A 14,045-nucleotide genomic window follows, 5' to 3' on the forward strand; every position below is an offset into this window, starting at 1 on the left:
GTATTTTAGGATGGGGCCGTGAATTCGGAGAACCCCGTGTATTGCACATGGTGCTGTACATGTGGAATATGTACAAGACTGATTTTCGCTAAACATTCCTCCAGGAACGCACAATACCGGTGTAGATTTCACCCCCATACTGCCCATGTATACACACATAGCTGAAACAAGCTTGTACCTGGACAACATCACCGAAACCTCGTTAGTTTTAGTGGATACCCCTGGCTTGCCTTCCCCGCCACATCCGAAACACCACGGTGGGAAAATGACAAAACTGTCGAGATAAAACTTTAAAGAGCACTTGTTATGACGTTGTAACTATAGTTACCAACCTCTCGTAGCTCTAAGCGACACCAATGTGGGATAAAATTGACCGTTGATGTAATCACTAACTAATCTGCAGCGCATATTTCTCAGCAACTATATAAACAGAGTGTTTCTGCGATGATAGACTGGTCCGTGCGTGTGGCATGCCCGCGGCTATATCAGCCATCAGGATAGCTTATTTTTCGGCGTCAAGAAGCCGTTATTTAACGGACTCTAGAGATTTGAATTCGACTTCGTGGACCTCAGCTTATTTTCTTAATCATCGTCCCTGGTTGGCTGCCGGGTCGAGGGGTGATCGGTCGTGTTGAGTCGGTGTGGGAAGATTCTCTTTCTCACGAGTATAGGCAGTCGCTTCAGTAGACACTGTTATGATTCAGCACTAGGGGTACAGGGTTCGATTCCAAGATTATAATTCCTTCTTATGTCCAAATTTTATTCCACATATGGATACCAGGGTACGAATCTCAAATGATGATTCCTTCTTATATGGAGAACAAATTTTATGCTGCACTTGTGGACCATGGTTCGATTCTCAAATTATAACTAAATCCTGATGAAGAGTCCAAGTTTTATTCCATAGAAGTTCGATTCTCATACTATAATTCCTTCTATGCATATATAGTACAGATTTCATTCTGCACTGGGGTACCATGGTTCAATTACCACATTATAATTCCTTTTTATTCAGAGTACAAATTTCATTCCGAACTAAGGATCCAGAGTTCGAGTCTTATACTGTATTTCGTTCGATATATAGTCTAAACTTTATTTCCGCACTTCGTTATATAACGTATTCTGTGTAGGGTTCAATTTTTTCCATAAAAGGGGAAAACTGGATTCGATTTCCAAATTATAGTTCCTTCTATATTTCCAAAATGTCATTCCGCCCAAGTGAACCAGGGTTTGACTCCCAGATTATAATTCCTTCTTTTATGGAGTCCAAAGTTTATTCCGCACTTGGGGTGCTATGTTCGATTCCCATATCCTATTATCGTCTTGCATGTACACAGAGCCCAAATTTTGTACAACACTGTGGGGCCAGCGTTCGATTCCCAGATTATATAATGCCTTCTATATATAATTTACATTTTATTCCGAAGGGTTTGATTTTTAATTAATTGCAACTCGAACTTGAGGCTTATGCTTGACTTCAAACCTTCAAACACTGGGCTGCCGGTTTTACGCCACCATCCGAAAATGACGAATGCAATCCCTTATTACATGTTAGATGCAGTCATTAGAGATTGTAATACATAGTGTCTTAGTTCCTTTTCCATTTAGACTAGTTTAAAATCTTTATATAAGTCTAGTTTCTTTTTTCCTCTGCATCCATAAGACCATATGTGGTCCCTTTGTGCATTTAGCCCTCGGGCATGAATATGCAATAAAGATTATCATATCATATCATTACAACATGTTCGAGCTGGGGCCGGCTCTAGTGAGACATCGCTACAATCGAACTCAGGCCCACAGAACCACGAAACAAAATATCCACTTATAAAACCAGGCGGCCAAAAATCGACCTTGACCTTCGTCTTCCCAACTGCTATCTACTTACAAATATCCTTACAATCCATCCAGAGGTTCTAAAGTTATGCTGACTACAAAAATCCTGAAGCACAAACACACAGACAGACAAGCACAGTCACACAAACAGACAAAGCCAAAACAATATCTTCGTTTTTCATCAAGATAAACACTTAGAAGAAAAACGTATATATTCTCCTTTTTGTTGAACTCTTCGCGTACAAGAAGGAAAGTAACACATAAATCGACTGGGTAGTTTCCAATGGTTTTTCAAATTGAATATGATTTTGATATATCGCCCCGTTAAAAGTTGTCACTGTCCATAAGTAAATATATAAGTTACTGTCGACAACAGTACTATACATAATTGACGACAAAAGCCACGAATGTTTGCCCTGAAGTGTGTGTTATCGTATTGGGAAAGTTGATAAGTTGGGACGCTGTTGCATTCGTCGTTCGATCGTCGTGGGGTTGTAAACTGGTCGGGGGCGTTCTTGAGATAGTCTTGTATGTGTTGTGTAAAATTCAGATGTGTTGTTAACGAAGATCTTATCATATCTTTGATCCCTGTTGGCAAAATCTTCTCTTATATTTAAGTCTGCTCGAAAATCGTACGACATCACAATCGTACGGAATCAAAGTCGTGCGACCTCACAATCGTGCGACATCAAATTTAAACGACATTAGACATGTATGACATCAAACCCTTACGACATCACAATCGTATGACAGCAAAATCATACGACATCAACATCGTACGACATCAAAATCATACGACATCAAAATTGTTCGACATCAAACTCGTACGACATAAAAATCGTACGACATAGATATCGTATGGTTGATTTAAAGACAAGAAAAACAAAAGACGCGAATAATAACTGACAAAATTAACAGACGTTACTCAATTCGCTTGTAGTTTTTACATAACCAAGTTGTTCTTCATTAAGCCCTGGTTTGTTTCTATTCTCAATCTATCACCTAAAGTACTTTGGTATTGCTCCAAATGTTGAGCTCGATTATTCGTAAGGTGACATCTCAGTGCACTTGGGGCACCGGTGTGGTAATGCGGGGTTCGAAAGATTACTCAAGGAAATCCAGAGATAAAGAACAATACGTTTTGTGAATGTTGCTGTCTTGTAAGTCATACTTTTACTTATGACGCAATATCTAGATTACAAAATAAAATCGGAGAAAATAACACAACAGTGCCGCAGTGAACGAATTTGAACCCCGCAGTGCCGCTTCGCTGCCCCAAGTGCAGTGAGATACCACCTTCACTACGTTGTAATTCGGGTCCGTACTTCGGCGTCTAGTGTTCCGAACAGTCTTGTAATGCTTTCATCACGCCGAGTACGCCAATAGAACAAGTGATTGATACACTATTTAGTTTACCACTTGGCGAGAATCGCTGCTATATTGGAATGAATTAAGCATACCCGGAGGATATGTAAATATACACATGGCTTTGTTGTACAATGATAAACTACGTAAGGGCCGGTCTATTTGACCGTTTGGCTAAATAGTGAACAAACAAGTCGTGTGCAGTAACTAACAAGAAAATTAGTGGCTTACGTGTGTTCTAAAGCATTATCTACGTCCCTCTAGTTGTTTTGGAGGAGGAGGTCGGTTTAAAGGACTACAACTTGCTAGCCGCCATGCTAGATAGAGATGCATGGTTAGACATTGTTAATGGCACCTCATATGAGGATGAACTGAACTGAACTGAGTTGTTCACTTTCTTTATCTCCCTTCTACTCGTACGGAAGACCACTATACATATGTGTACTGTAGAAGGATTTATAAAATGCCTTTGGAAGAAGTACGCATAGAACAGACTGAGTGTAACTTCGAATTCAACTGCTTGAAGATTATACAATTGAGTTGACAAGTCGGCTTATTTGTTTTTAAAGTATCTTACAATGTTTGTTTATTAAGTTTTTTGTTTTGTTTTGTTTTGTTTCCTGGTAGGACAGACAAGGACAATGTAGTACTTAACTCACGTCGATAACTTATTTCAATAATGCCATATACAACGTACAAACAGGTGATAATGGTAGTCCAATAGCCTTTTTTTATGCCATAGGGGCAGTGCGTTGTTATCTATTTTGTATTATAGGGCACAGTATTGGAAGGTGGAGCCCATCCATCTCCTTCCACTGCCTTTGACCTCGCCAACCGTAGTCAGGTACCCATTTTTACACCTGGGTGGAGTGAGGAAAGTCATGTAAAGTTACTCTCCAAGCAGAGGTTAGGCTCCGGCTGTTTTTTTAACGTTCTTTGTTAGTCGTTTTTATCGGGCTTTCTATTTTGTATTTTATCTTGCTGGCAGATTTACCACACGATCCCACTAAGTTTTGTATTATGTTTTGTCAAAATGCGCCGAATTTACAGATACCTTTCTAAGATACTCTCTTAGCAGGTGTACTTGTATCTATAAAAACACATAGTTCCAGAAAAACGTGCAAAAACATCGCCAAGCATGCTGAAAACAAGCCTTCATGTATCTGCTTCGAGATTGATTATCTTGATCATATCATATAGAATAGTTGACAGATCGGTTCCTATAGAAGTCATGATAGCTTCCTGTAATACTCTCTTAGCAGGTGTACCTGTATCTAAAAAACGCATAGCTTAACATGCAAAAACATCGCCAAATACGCTCAAAAAAGCCTTCATGTATCTGCTTGAAGATTTTTATCTTGATCATTTCATAGATAAAAGTTTGGTTCTTATATCTTACAGAAAAACCTCTCTTTGCAGGTGTACCTCTTTCCGCAAAAAACCACATAGCACAACGTGCAAAATCATCGCTAAAATACGCTCAAATCAATCCCCCAACTATCTGCTTGGAGGTTATATCTTGATCATATCATATAGAATAGTTGACATATCGGTTCCTATAGAAGTCATGATACATTCCTGTAATACTCTCGTAGCAAGTGCACCTGTACCTGTAAAAAAATCGATGTCTAAAATCAGTTCCAGTCATGAACAGAGACGAGGGGGGATACAAGCTGAGTCACGTTTGGGGCGGCATTCTTGCTGCTGCAGCGCCACCTACATCGGCTATAAGTAGCAGCAAGAAGTACGAGTAGTTTCCAGTCATTCTACCCTGATGATGGTGCCTGATAGACATCGAAACGTTGGAAGTAAGTACTCCCTGTCTGTGCCCAAAGAACCTTCCTATATGAAGCCTCCTAATATCTGCTCGGAGGTTATCTTGATCATATCATACAGAAAAGTTGACAGATCGGTTTCTATAGGAGTCATGCTGCCGGGCGGAAGTAATTAGCGTGCGGGAACAACAACTAAAGGTGGGTCACATCCGGGGCATTTTGGCACTCCTGCCATATCACCCGTAATAATTAGAATAAAGCCCCTGACCCGATAACTACACGTGTCACTAGTCCTATTATGCGTCCATTGTTCTCAAGGTTTTTCATGTGATTTGCGAGTTAAGAAACGGATTGTTTTGTACTTTCTTGCTCTCTTGTGTTCTTTCATCTTTATGTATACACGTAAATGTATCAAATGCACTTGAAAAATCGTCTAAAACTTCTTACGTGAACGAGGTAATGTATACAAGTGACAGAGGTAGCTATGTCATAATCAATTTGGACTCACATAAAAATTGAGCGATATGTTCCTCAAAAATTAAATTTTGTGGCATATTCTTCCCCTATACGTTATTTTAGGTCAGTTAAATAGTGCCCAATCTTTGAAATGAGTGATAGGTTTTCAAACAAGGTTGCATATGTAAAAATGCTGGAGAAAAATATGATTGAATGTTTTGATAAATCGCAGTGTGCCCTCAAGCGATTTAACTGCCTTATCCGGCCAAAAGATCTCTCCAATACAGGCCCTGCAAGATATATATATCGTATATCTTCAGCTGATAACAATCTACTACAATACAACACACCTGTTGACAGTAAACAATATTTTTCTAACTCAAACACGTTAAAATTTCTCGGCAATCAGCTTTTTGTGTGTTACTGTCGTCTGTATATGTGACGTAATTCTTAGAATTGGCGGGAAAAGTGTAGAAAAATGTCGTCTGCAACCATATGGGATCGTTTCGTCGCTAGAGTCCAACGTTGGATTAGTGTGATTCTCACAGCTATTGTTGGGTCAGTATAAGGAGCATAAGTACTTCTTTTGTGTGGCAATTGAATGCGTAATTACGGTTAATGGTTGGGGTATAATTCCAATGTTTACGTTCGACATTGCTGACACAACGCTTGAAGAAAAAAAAAACACAAGGCGGGAAAAACTGATACCGTTCACAAACTATTATGCATATTTTTAACCACACACAGAATTTCAACTAATAAAACAGCAAAGTTTTTTTCTCAGGTATTGTTGTATAATTGTTTAGACAAGTGTGTGGCAAAAGATCTGAATGATACCGTATGTTTATGGACTTGTTGGTCTGGTAGAAGAACGTATACTTGAGGGGAAACCGTTGTAGCCAGTAGTAGGCCTCCCTCGATCTCTGTACCCTCATTTGAGGAACACTTCACAATTGTAACTGTATAGCATTATATAGTAGATGCTATGCTTGGTACCTTGTACAATTGTTGCGCAATAAAGTAATAATTTGTTACATCAATTTCCAAACCATTGTCCTAGCATCGCTCTTTAATTGAGTAATACACGCAATTAATTATTAAGCATTTTGATATTTAAAAATCAGAATAAACTGATGTCATTTTCCATAGAGAAATAAGTCTTCAGAAAAGCAGACTTAGAAATTATATTTGATCACTTGCTTCCTTAGTTTTTCCTCATCAATGAATTAACTAACAACCGACAACTTTCGACGGTTCAACCAACGGTTGTGATTCAAACCAAACTTCAATAAAAGGACTTTGTCAATTTCTTTCTTTCCCAGAATATACATAACGTTATATGGATCCATAGGAATAATTTTTTTGACGGACAATTTAATACAAATATCCGTAAAATAAGATATACCATAAGGGCATACACTTTTCGAGGCAATCATTTCGCGACATGCATCACTACATAGCGATTATGGACCAAATACAAACATGACCTACACGTTTAGACGTTCTGTATCATTATCAGATCTAGCGGCTTAGCCCTAACATTGTTGTCAAAGGTTGGGGGATGAATGTAACGACCACAAAGGTGGAAAGACGTGAGAAAAAAGAAACTAGAGTCAAACAAACAGAGGATAAAGTCAGCCAAACTCGTCTCTTTTTTAATTAGACGGCGATCGCGCTGCGCTCTCACTGCGACCTAAAACGAACGTGCATGTGTGTAACCTATGACTTCATACTGGGCACATCATACAAAATGTAGAAGTGTGGCTGAAAAGACAACAAAACATACAAAGCTTGAAAAGAAGATTTGTTTCTGTACAATTCATTGACCGATCTGTCAAATTTGAGGTCACAGAGAGAGCGCGGCGAGAGCGCCGTCCTAGTGAAAAGACGGTATTTTCACAATGACATTAGATAATAATTCCCTACATTGAAGTTATAGTATAGCAACTATTAGAGGCAGAAGTGGGGAAATTTGTCTTACACTGTATCAAAAGATGAAGCAAAAGTTGTATATCACTTTATCTATCATTTTTATTGCCCGCAAGAAATATTCGTGGAGGTTACATTTTCACTAGCGTTTGTGTGTGTGTCTGTGAAGAAGATATCTCAAGAACGGCTGAATCAATTGGTTTCATACTTGTTATTCTTACTACTTCTATTATTATCATCATTGTCATCATCATATGAGACTGCCTGAATATTGATTATTCCAAGTAAGACAGAGCAAATATCAAGTCTTCTCATTAAGCTACATTTATTTATTTAGTTTCGAATTATTGTTTAGTGATAAAAATTGACATTCCCTGCATTTTCCTCACTCCAGGAATAAAGTTATGAAAATAATAATGATAATCATAATTCGTCACGAACACTGTTCAGAACATGGGAGGAAAACAAAGAAGAACCTATCATGTTTTGAAGTTTATTTCTTTGCGATTTGAATTAAAAGTGAACAAATAAATTCGATAAATTGATATAGATTTGATAGAATAAGAACATAATATACAAAACATTGATGATATAATTCATTCTGAAATATCTTTCTCATACGCTGTTGTTTGGCGATTATTGGTATGAAAAATAAGTCATATTTTCCCACGATGTTTGTGTGCTCAATATAGCCGCTGGGTGTGATTAGATTACTACTGTCAACCAATCGGAAGCTGATTAGGTGCGGGTCGGGGCACAAGTGACATAGGGTATAATTAAAAATGACACTTCAACTAGAACGGGTGCAGCTTTCTTTGGGGTGATTGTTTTTGTCCGTTCGCTGTTGTGTGCCCCCATTGTTCTTTGTCCACACAGGTGGTAGATATATAGACAATGTTCTGTTTCATAACTGAGATATGAAAAATAATGACGAAGAAACAATTTCACAGACCGCTTGATATATATTGAAAGAAGCATCAAAACAAATTACTCCAGTGTATTAACGCATTGGTAGGACAGTAATACAATTTTACAAAGTTATACCGTAAAACTATGATAGAATTTTACAAGGTGTTACTTAAAACCATGATAGAATTTTACAAAATTATACTTTAAACCGATAATTTAGTTATGGCTTTTTGTTATTTCTTCACCTCGATTGTACAATTGACGATCCAATAACAACTGACATACCATTATGCACACATAAAGAAATGAAAATAAAAGTAATGTTATAAACACTTGGATAATGCGTCCTGAATATTGTAAATATCTTCTTTTTACCACTTAAAGTTTGTGTTAACAAAGCAAATACCAAGAAAACGCACCTAATATCGGATGATCATATTTAGAAGTTATGGAAAATAAACAAAAGACAAAAAGCACTATCGAATTTTTGACCGTAATCTAAATGATTAAGAAGTAGACTATGAATAGAATAAATTCATCAACTGACCAAAATCAATCAAAACACGTACAATCAAGTAAAGTTTAAAACTGAAATTAATGCATAAAATAACAAGGTTATTGACAAGCGTTTTCATAACAATAAAATCCATATTGTGTCATTTATATGATTCCATAGTTACATTACGCACGCACAAAATTAGAGAGAAAACACGGAGTAAAGAGATATTCAAAGAAAATATTATAAATTGTGTTCATACATCTTCCTTATGGCAATATTAATATTTGATTTTCATGGCGGTTATTTTTGAAGACATTTGGATGCTATACACAAGTTTTAGGCATCTTCTGATCATAACTTTGCTCCAACACTAGCTAGCACATTTTTTTTAAGACAATCTAATAGAAACAAAGCGCACAAGATATTCCAAGAAAATATTATAATTTGTGTTCATACATTTTCCTTATGGCAATATTATTACTTGATTATCATGCCAGTTATTTTGGAAGACATGTGGATGCTATATACATGTTTTAGGCATCTTGTTATCGTAACTTTGCTCTGGTACTAGCTAGCACATGTTTTCGGAAAGACTATTTGAAAGAAACAAAGCGTACAAGATTATCGATCAATCCAAGAAAATATCATAATTTGTGTTCATACATTTTCCTTCTGGCAATATTATTACTTGAGTATCATGGCAGTTATTTTGGAAGACATTTGGATGCTATAGACAACTTTCAGGTATCCTGTAATCGTAGCTTGGTTCTGGCACTAGGCAACACATGTTTTCGGGAAGATAGTTTGTTGTTGATGAAAATGATTTGACCCCTACCTGAAAACACAGTCCAGTCACGCCCCAGTCGACTTAAATCCCGACAAAACTGAAACGTCCAATGTCCATGTCAATCATTTTCTCAGAGTCCGAACAAAGCTGTTTTCAATTACGTCCGGTAGTTTTCCGTACACTTTTTGCTGCAAATTCTGTAGGAGTTGTTTTGTGGACGTAGTTTGTTCGTTGGTTGATTTTTAGTATCCCTTCTTGTATACTTCTGTAAATAACACGCTTGGTGGATTCGATGGTATGTGAGTGTCCCTCTTCCCGCGATTTTTTTGTGTGTTGGGGATTCCGTTTACTGAGCTTAGTTTTCACCCTCCTTTCATGCACTACTGTTTACAGTGGTTGTTTTCGTCAGAAGTTTGACCTAGATTTTTTCTTCAAGCGGACTGTGTCCTCACGTCAGGCCTTTCTTATCTTAGTCTTGTTAAAACGATACAGTACGTTTTGCTTTGAACTTGCTCAACGTTGTATAAGGAAATAGAACGGCACACGGTGCGGATAGTGCGGTAAAGATAAGAGTTTACCTCGGACGTACGATCATACTGTAGGGCTGTGGCCGCATGACTAGTCCGAACGTACCTTCCAAGGTTGGTGACGCCGTACCGTTGACTCGCTCGAAGCTACACTGTTGGAGGAGGATGGAGAAGAAGAGGAACATCTCCTGCTTGGCGAGGTGTTCTCCGGGACAGCGACGTTTCCCTGCGGAGAACGGAAGGTTCTTCTCGACGGCGGCGGGGTCGAGGGTTGTACCGCTCGGGTCCAGGAAACGCTCGGGACGGAAGCTGCTCGGGTCCCCCCAGATCCTGCGATCGTGCCCGACGGAAAACAGGTTCGCGAACACGATGGTATCCTTCGGTAGGGTGTAGCCGTGAAGCTGTGTATCCTTGGTGGTGAGGTGGGGGATCGACATGGGGACGACTCCGGTGTGACGAACGATCTCTTGAATCACCGCCACCGTGTAGGGCAAGCTCGCCTCGTCGGCGAGGGTCGGCGCCCTCTCCCGTCCGACCACTCCGTCGATCTCCCGCTGGACTCGAGCCTGTACGTCCGGGAAAACTAGCATGTAGAGGAAGGCCCAGTGCAACATCTGGGATGTAGTGTCCTGTCCTGCGCCAAAGATGTCGATGACACACTCCAGGACGAATTCGTCGGTCAATCCAGCCTCCTTGTTCTCCCGCATGTTGTAGATCAGCGCGTCGGCGATGTCTCTGATCACCGAGGGATCGTACGTCTGGAGATGAGCGTTGATGTGCTTGTCGAAAAGCTGCGTCGACGACTCCATGGCCTCCTTGAACAGTTTCATGTTCTTGTTGGGGAAGAAGCGAAGCCAGGGCATGAAGTCGGCGGGGTTACCCGCCCCGATGGCCTGCCGGAACTTTTCCGTGTTCCGCAGAAGTTGGCGGAACTCTTGGTCGCCGTGCTCGTACCGCTTGCCGAAGCACAGCGCGCACACGACGTTAGCTACGGCGGTGTGTGCGTACTCCTCCGGGTTACTCGGCTGCCCGCTCTTCGACAAGAACACCCGGGCAAGTTCTTGTGCCTCCTCGGTGATCATAGTCTCTGCCGACGCCGTGAGCGCTCCGACTCGACCGTTGACGAAACCCTTTAGAGCTCCGACCGTGACTTTCTTCCGTGCCACCCAAGATGGACTGTACGTTTTGAAGGTGATGCCGTTTTTCACTTGTTTGAAGGAGTACAGCGCCGGTCTTCCGGCAAAGCAGGCGGACTGCTTGACAAACGCGTCCTTCACCATGTCTATGCCGTTGAGTATTATAACAGTCCGGCTCCCAAACTTGACGCGAAAGACGTCTCCGTACTTCTCGGCCATCCTCGAGAAGGCATGATGCGGCCGGCTACCCAGAGCCGGGAAGATCCCGACCACGGGAAAACCCCAGGGTCCGGGCGGGAGAGATGGCGTGTTCTGCCGAAGACTGCTCGCCACCACCGCGGCCACGAGAACGAGCAGCACCGCAATCAAGACAACTTGTAAATAAGAAAGCCCGAACAAGGCCGCTGTGGCTACCGCTGCCATAGTGTCGTCTGCACGGGTAGTCGCACTGCACCCTTACTTGAAGTAGTGTTGTCGTGACGTCGTCTTACACGTAGCGATACTTGACAGTTCCTGTAGTACCACGATGTGCGCTGGAACGCGGCAGCGCTTCAGATTTATATGGAGAATGCTGCAAGCAACCGGATCTTTTACCCCCACCTAATTTTTGCGTGCGGCCACATGGTATCGCGTGAGAAGGGTAGTCGGTGGGCCTGTTCCCCAAACTTAAATGGGCTATCACCGCTTCATCTCCTCAGAATGACAAGATATGGCCGGCGGGTGCCTGGCCCCTGGCGGTCCTCAACTCTTCTTACACCTGTAGGCGACTCTACCTGTCCTCCTCTTATCTCCAAACGCTCCTCCCTCCCGGGAATCGAACCCCAAACCGAGTAGACTCCACCTGTTAGGTCCTGTTTTGGCTATGAGGTGTCACACGGGGTCAAACGGGTTCGTGTTTTCAGCAGGGCCGGCGCTACTAAGACTGTACTAGCTCGCGTGCTAAGGCGGTAGTCGCGTGATCTCACAGCACCTCTCTCTGTCCCGGGCCGTGCTCAATTGTGCGAGGCCGCGGTGTCCAGTTCCCGCGAAGGAACCCACACGCGAACTCCCTAGAAAATACACCTAAGCCTTTACGCAAACTCCTCCCTTCAACATCCACCCTTTTCCCACTACTCGAATAGCTCCCTCGTCACTTCTGTAGGTGTTCTCTCTCTCTCTCCTTCTAAAAACACCAGCGCTGAGCGTTTGTGGTTTTAGTGACACGGTCTTGTTTGCTGAGGGTATTTTACAAGTGGATTAATGACTTTGCGGTGCGGGGAGTGCCTGTCAGATATATATCGATGTTGTATCGATAACGGGCTCGGGGGGCGGGGCGGTTTTGTAGGTGAACCGCTTCGACCCGTCGCGTGCAGTTGACCACTTCGCAGTCTAAAGGAGGGTACATACGTGCGTATACATTACGTATGAGGTCCGTATGGGCCTCTTAGCCTCGACCAGGCTCCACATGTCGCTGGAAAAAATAGTAGAAACTGGACAAACGTGACAGACGAGTTAGCTGGTCGCAAACAATACTCATTGGCATGTTATCTGTCTATATTTGTACACTTTCTACTATTTTCAGGCGACCTGTGGAGCCTGGTAGAGGCTACGCATCCCATACGGACATCATACGGACTTGAATATATACGCACGTGTGAAATCCACCTCTACCACAAACAATGGGGTTTAATTCTGGCGCGCCTTTTCCCTTACCGTCGCATTGCTTTCTGTCCTTGTGCCGAATAGGACAACTTAAATGTGTTTTTTTTCTCTCTTTGAAACAATTTCTGCGAATAGAAGGTGTATATCTATGAACCCATCCCCCTTTTTGAAGAATTAGGCCACTATGATTTGATTATACCGATAACATCCTCTGGGGACTCAAATCTGATGCAAGTGGGTGAATAAAAAGTTTTAAAAAGTTGCCTTCAAAATGAAATCTAAATTGTTTCAAGTGCTCAAGAAGGTTGAATAAATGACCTAAAACACAGATTATGGTATACGGAACAACCGATGTTTTATTTTTTGTCCTTATATCTTGTCTTCTTTTTTCGACTTTGGGACTGACTGGTATTCTAAGATATCAGTAGCCTTTTTAAAAGTATTTTTTTACTGTTTACGGCATAGACTTCTTTATTTAGCGGCTTTGTACGACTTACAGTATAGTGGAAATCTTTTATTTTGTTTGAACCGAAAATTGAAACGCGTGCGAATGCCATCCATATAATCAAATCAACATGACCATACCTTACACAATTTTGCCATATTGGACTAAATGCAGGTTACAACATAACTTAAACATCTTCAACGTTTATAAATACAGGGTACACCAGCCATTACCTAATACGCTTAACTTTTTTTTCGGTTAGGTGAAAATGACAGTGAGCTTTCCGATTCAAAAGTCAATTTCTCAAGTTTTTACCACCTTCAAAAGTTTAAATTACAAGAAAAAATAGTAAAAAAGGAACTCCTGTATTCTCTGAATGGAATACTCTAAAAGGGCACATGTGGACGAAACTAGAGGGTGAAAAGGAGACGGCTTGAATAGTCATTATTTACATACTGTCAGAGATAGGAAGTCGTTGTTTAACGTGCGTACCCCTTACGTTTGCTGTGAGTGTAACTCTGACCTAGTACGTCTAGTTCGTGTCTTATAAATACATACCACAGAATCAACTTTAATAGTCAGCAACTTATCAATTCTAGAGGAAGACTAGCAAATATTTTCCTTACCCCTTTGCCCCTTTTTTGTAATAAATAGGAAAAATTGACAGATATAAATAGATTCGGAAGCCGATTTGTATGATAATTTCAGTCTATGACGTACTTGGAAAGCTCTGGTTTCGTGTG

General features: G+C 41.0%; 1 protein-coding gene across 1 annotated transcript; it reads right to left on the reverse strand.

Moving 5' to 3' along the window:
- Positions 1-9,156: 9,156 nt before the first annotated feature.
- Positions 9,157-12,457, reverse strand: LOC118406805 (cytochrome P450 1A1-like). The gene has a single exon (XM_035807147.1). It carries the CDS (start codon positions 11,637-11,639, stop codon positions 10,128-10,130), a length of 1,512 nt encoding a protein of 503 aa, XP_035663040.1. The 5' UTR covers positions 11,640-12,457; the 3' UTR covers positions 9,157-10,127.
- Between the last annotated feature and the right edge of the window lie 1,588 nt (positions 12,458-14,045).

The sequence above is a fragment of the Branchiostoma floridae genome, chromosome 19 (genome assembly GCF_000003815.2).
Source record: "Branchiostoma floridae strain S238N-H82 chromosome 19, Bfl_VNyyK, whole genome shotgun sequence".
NCBI lineage: Eukaryota > Metazoa > Chordata > Leptocardii > Amphioxiformes > Branchiostomatidae > Branchiostoma > Branchiostoma floridae.

What these genes read in the sequence shown, in the direction of transcription:
- LOC118406805 (XM_035807147.1), bottom strand. Translation starts at nt 11,639, where the DNA reads ATGGCAGCGGTAGCCACAGCGGCCTTGTTCGGGCTTTCTTATTTACAA.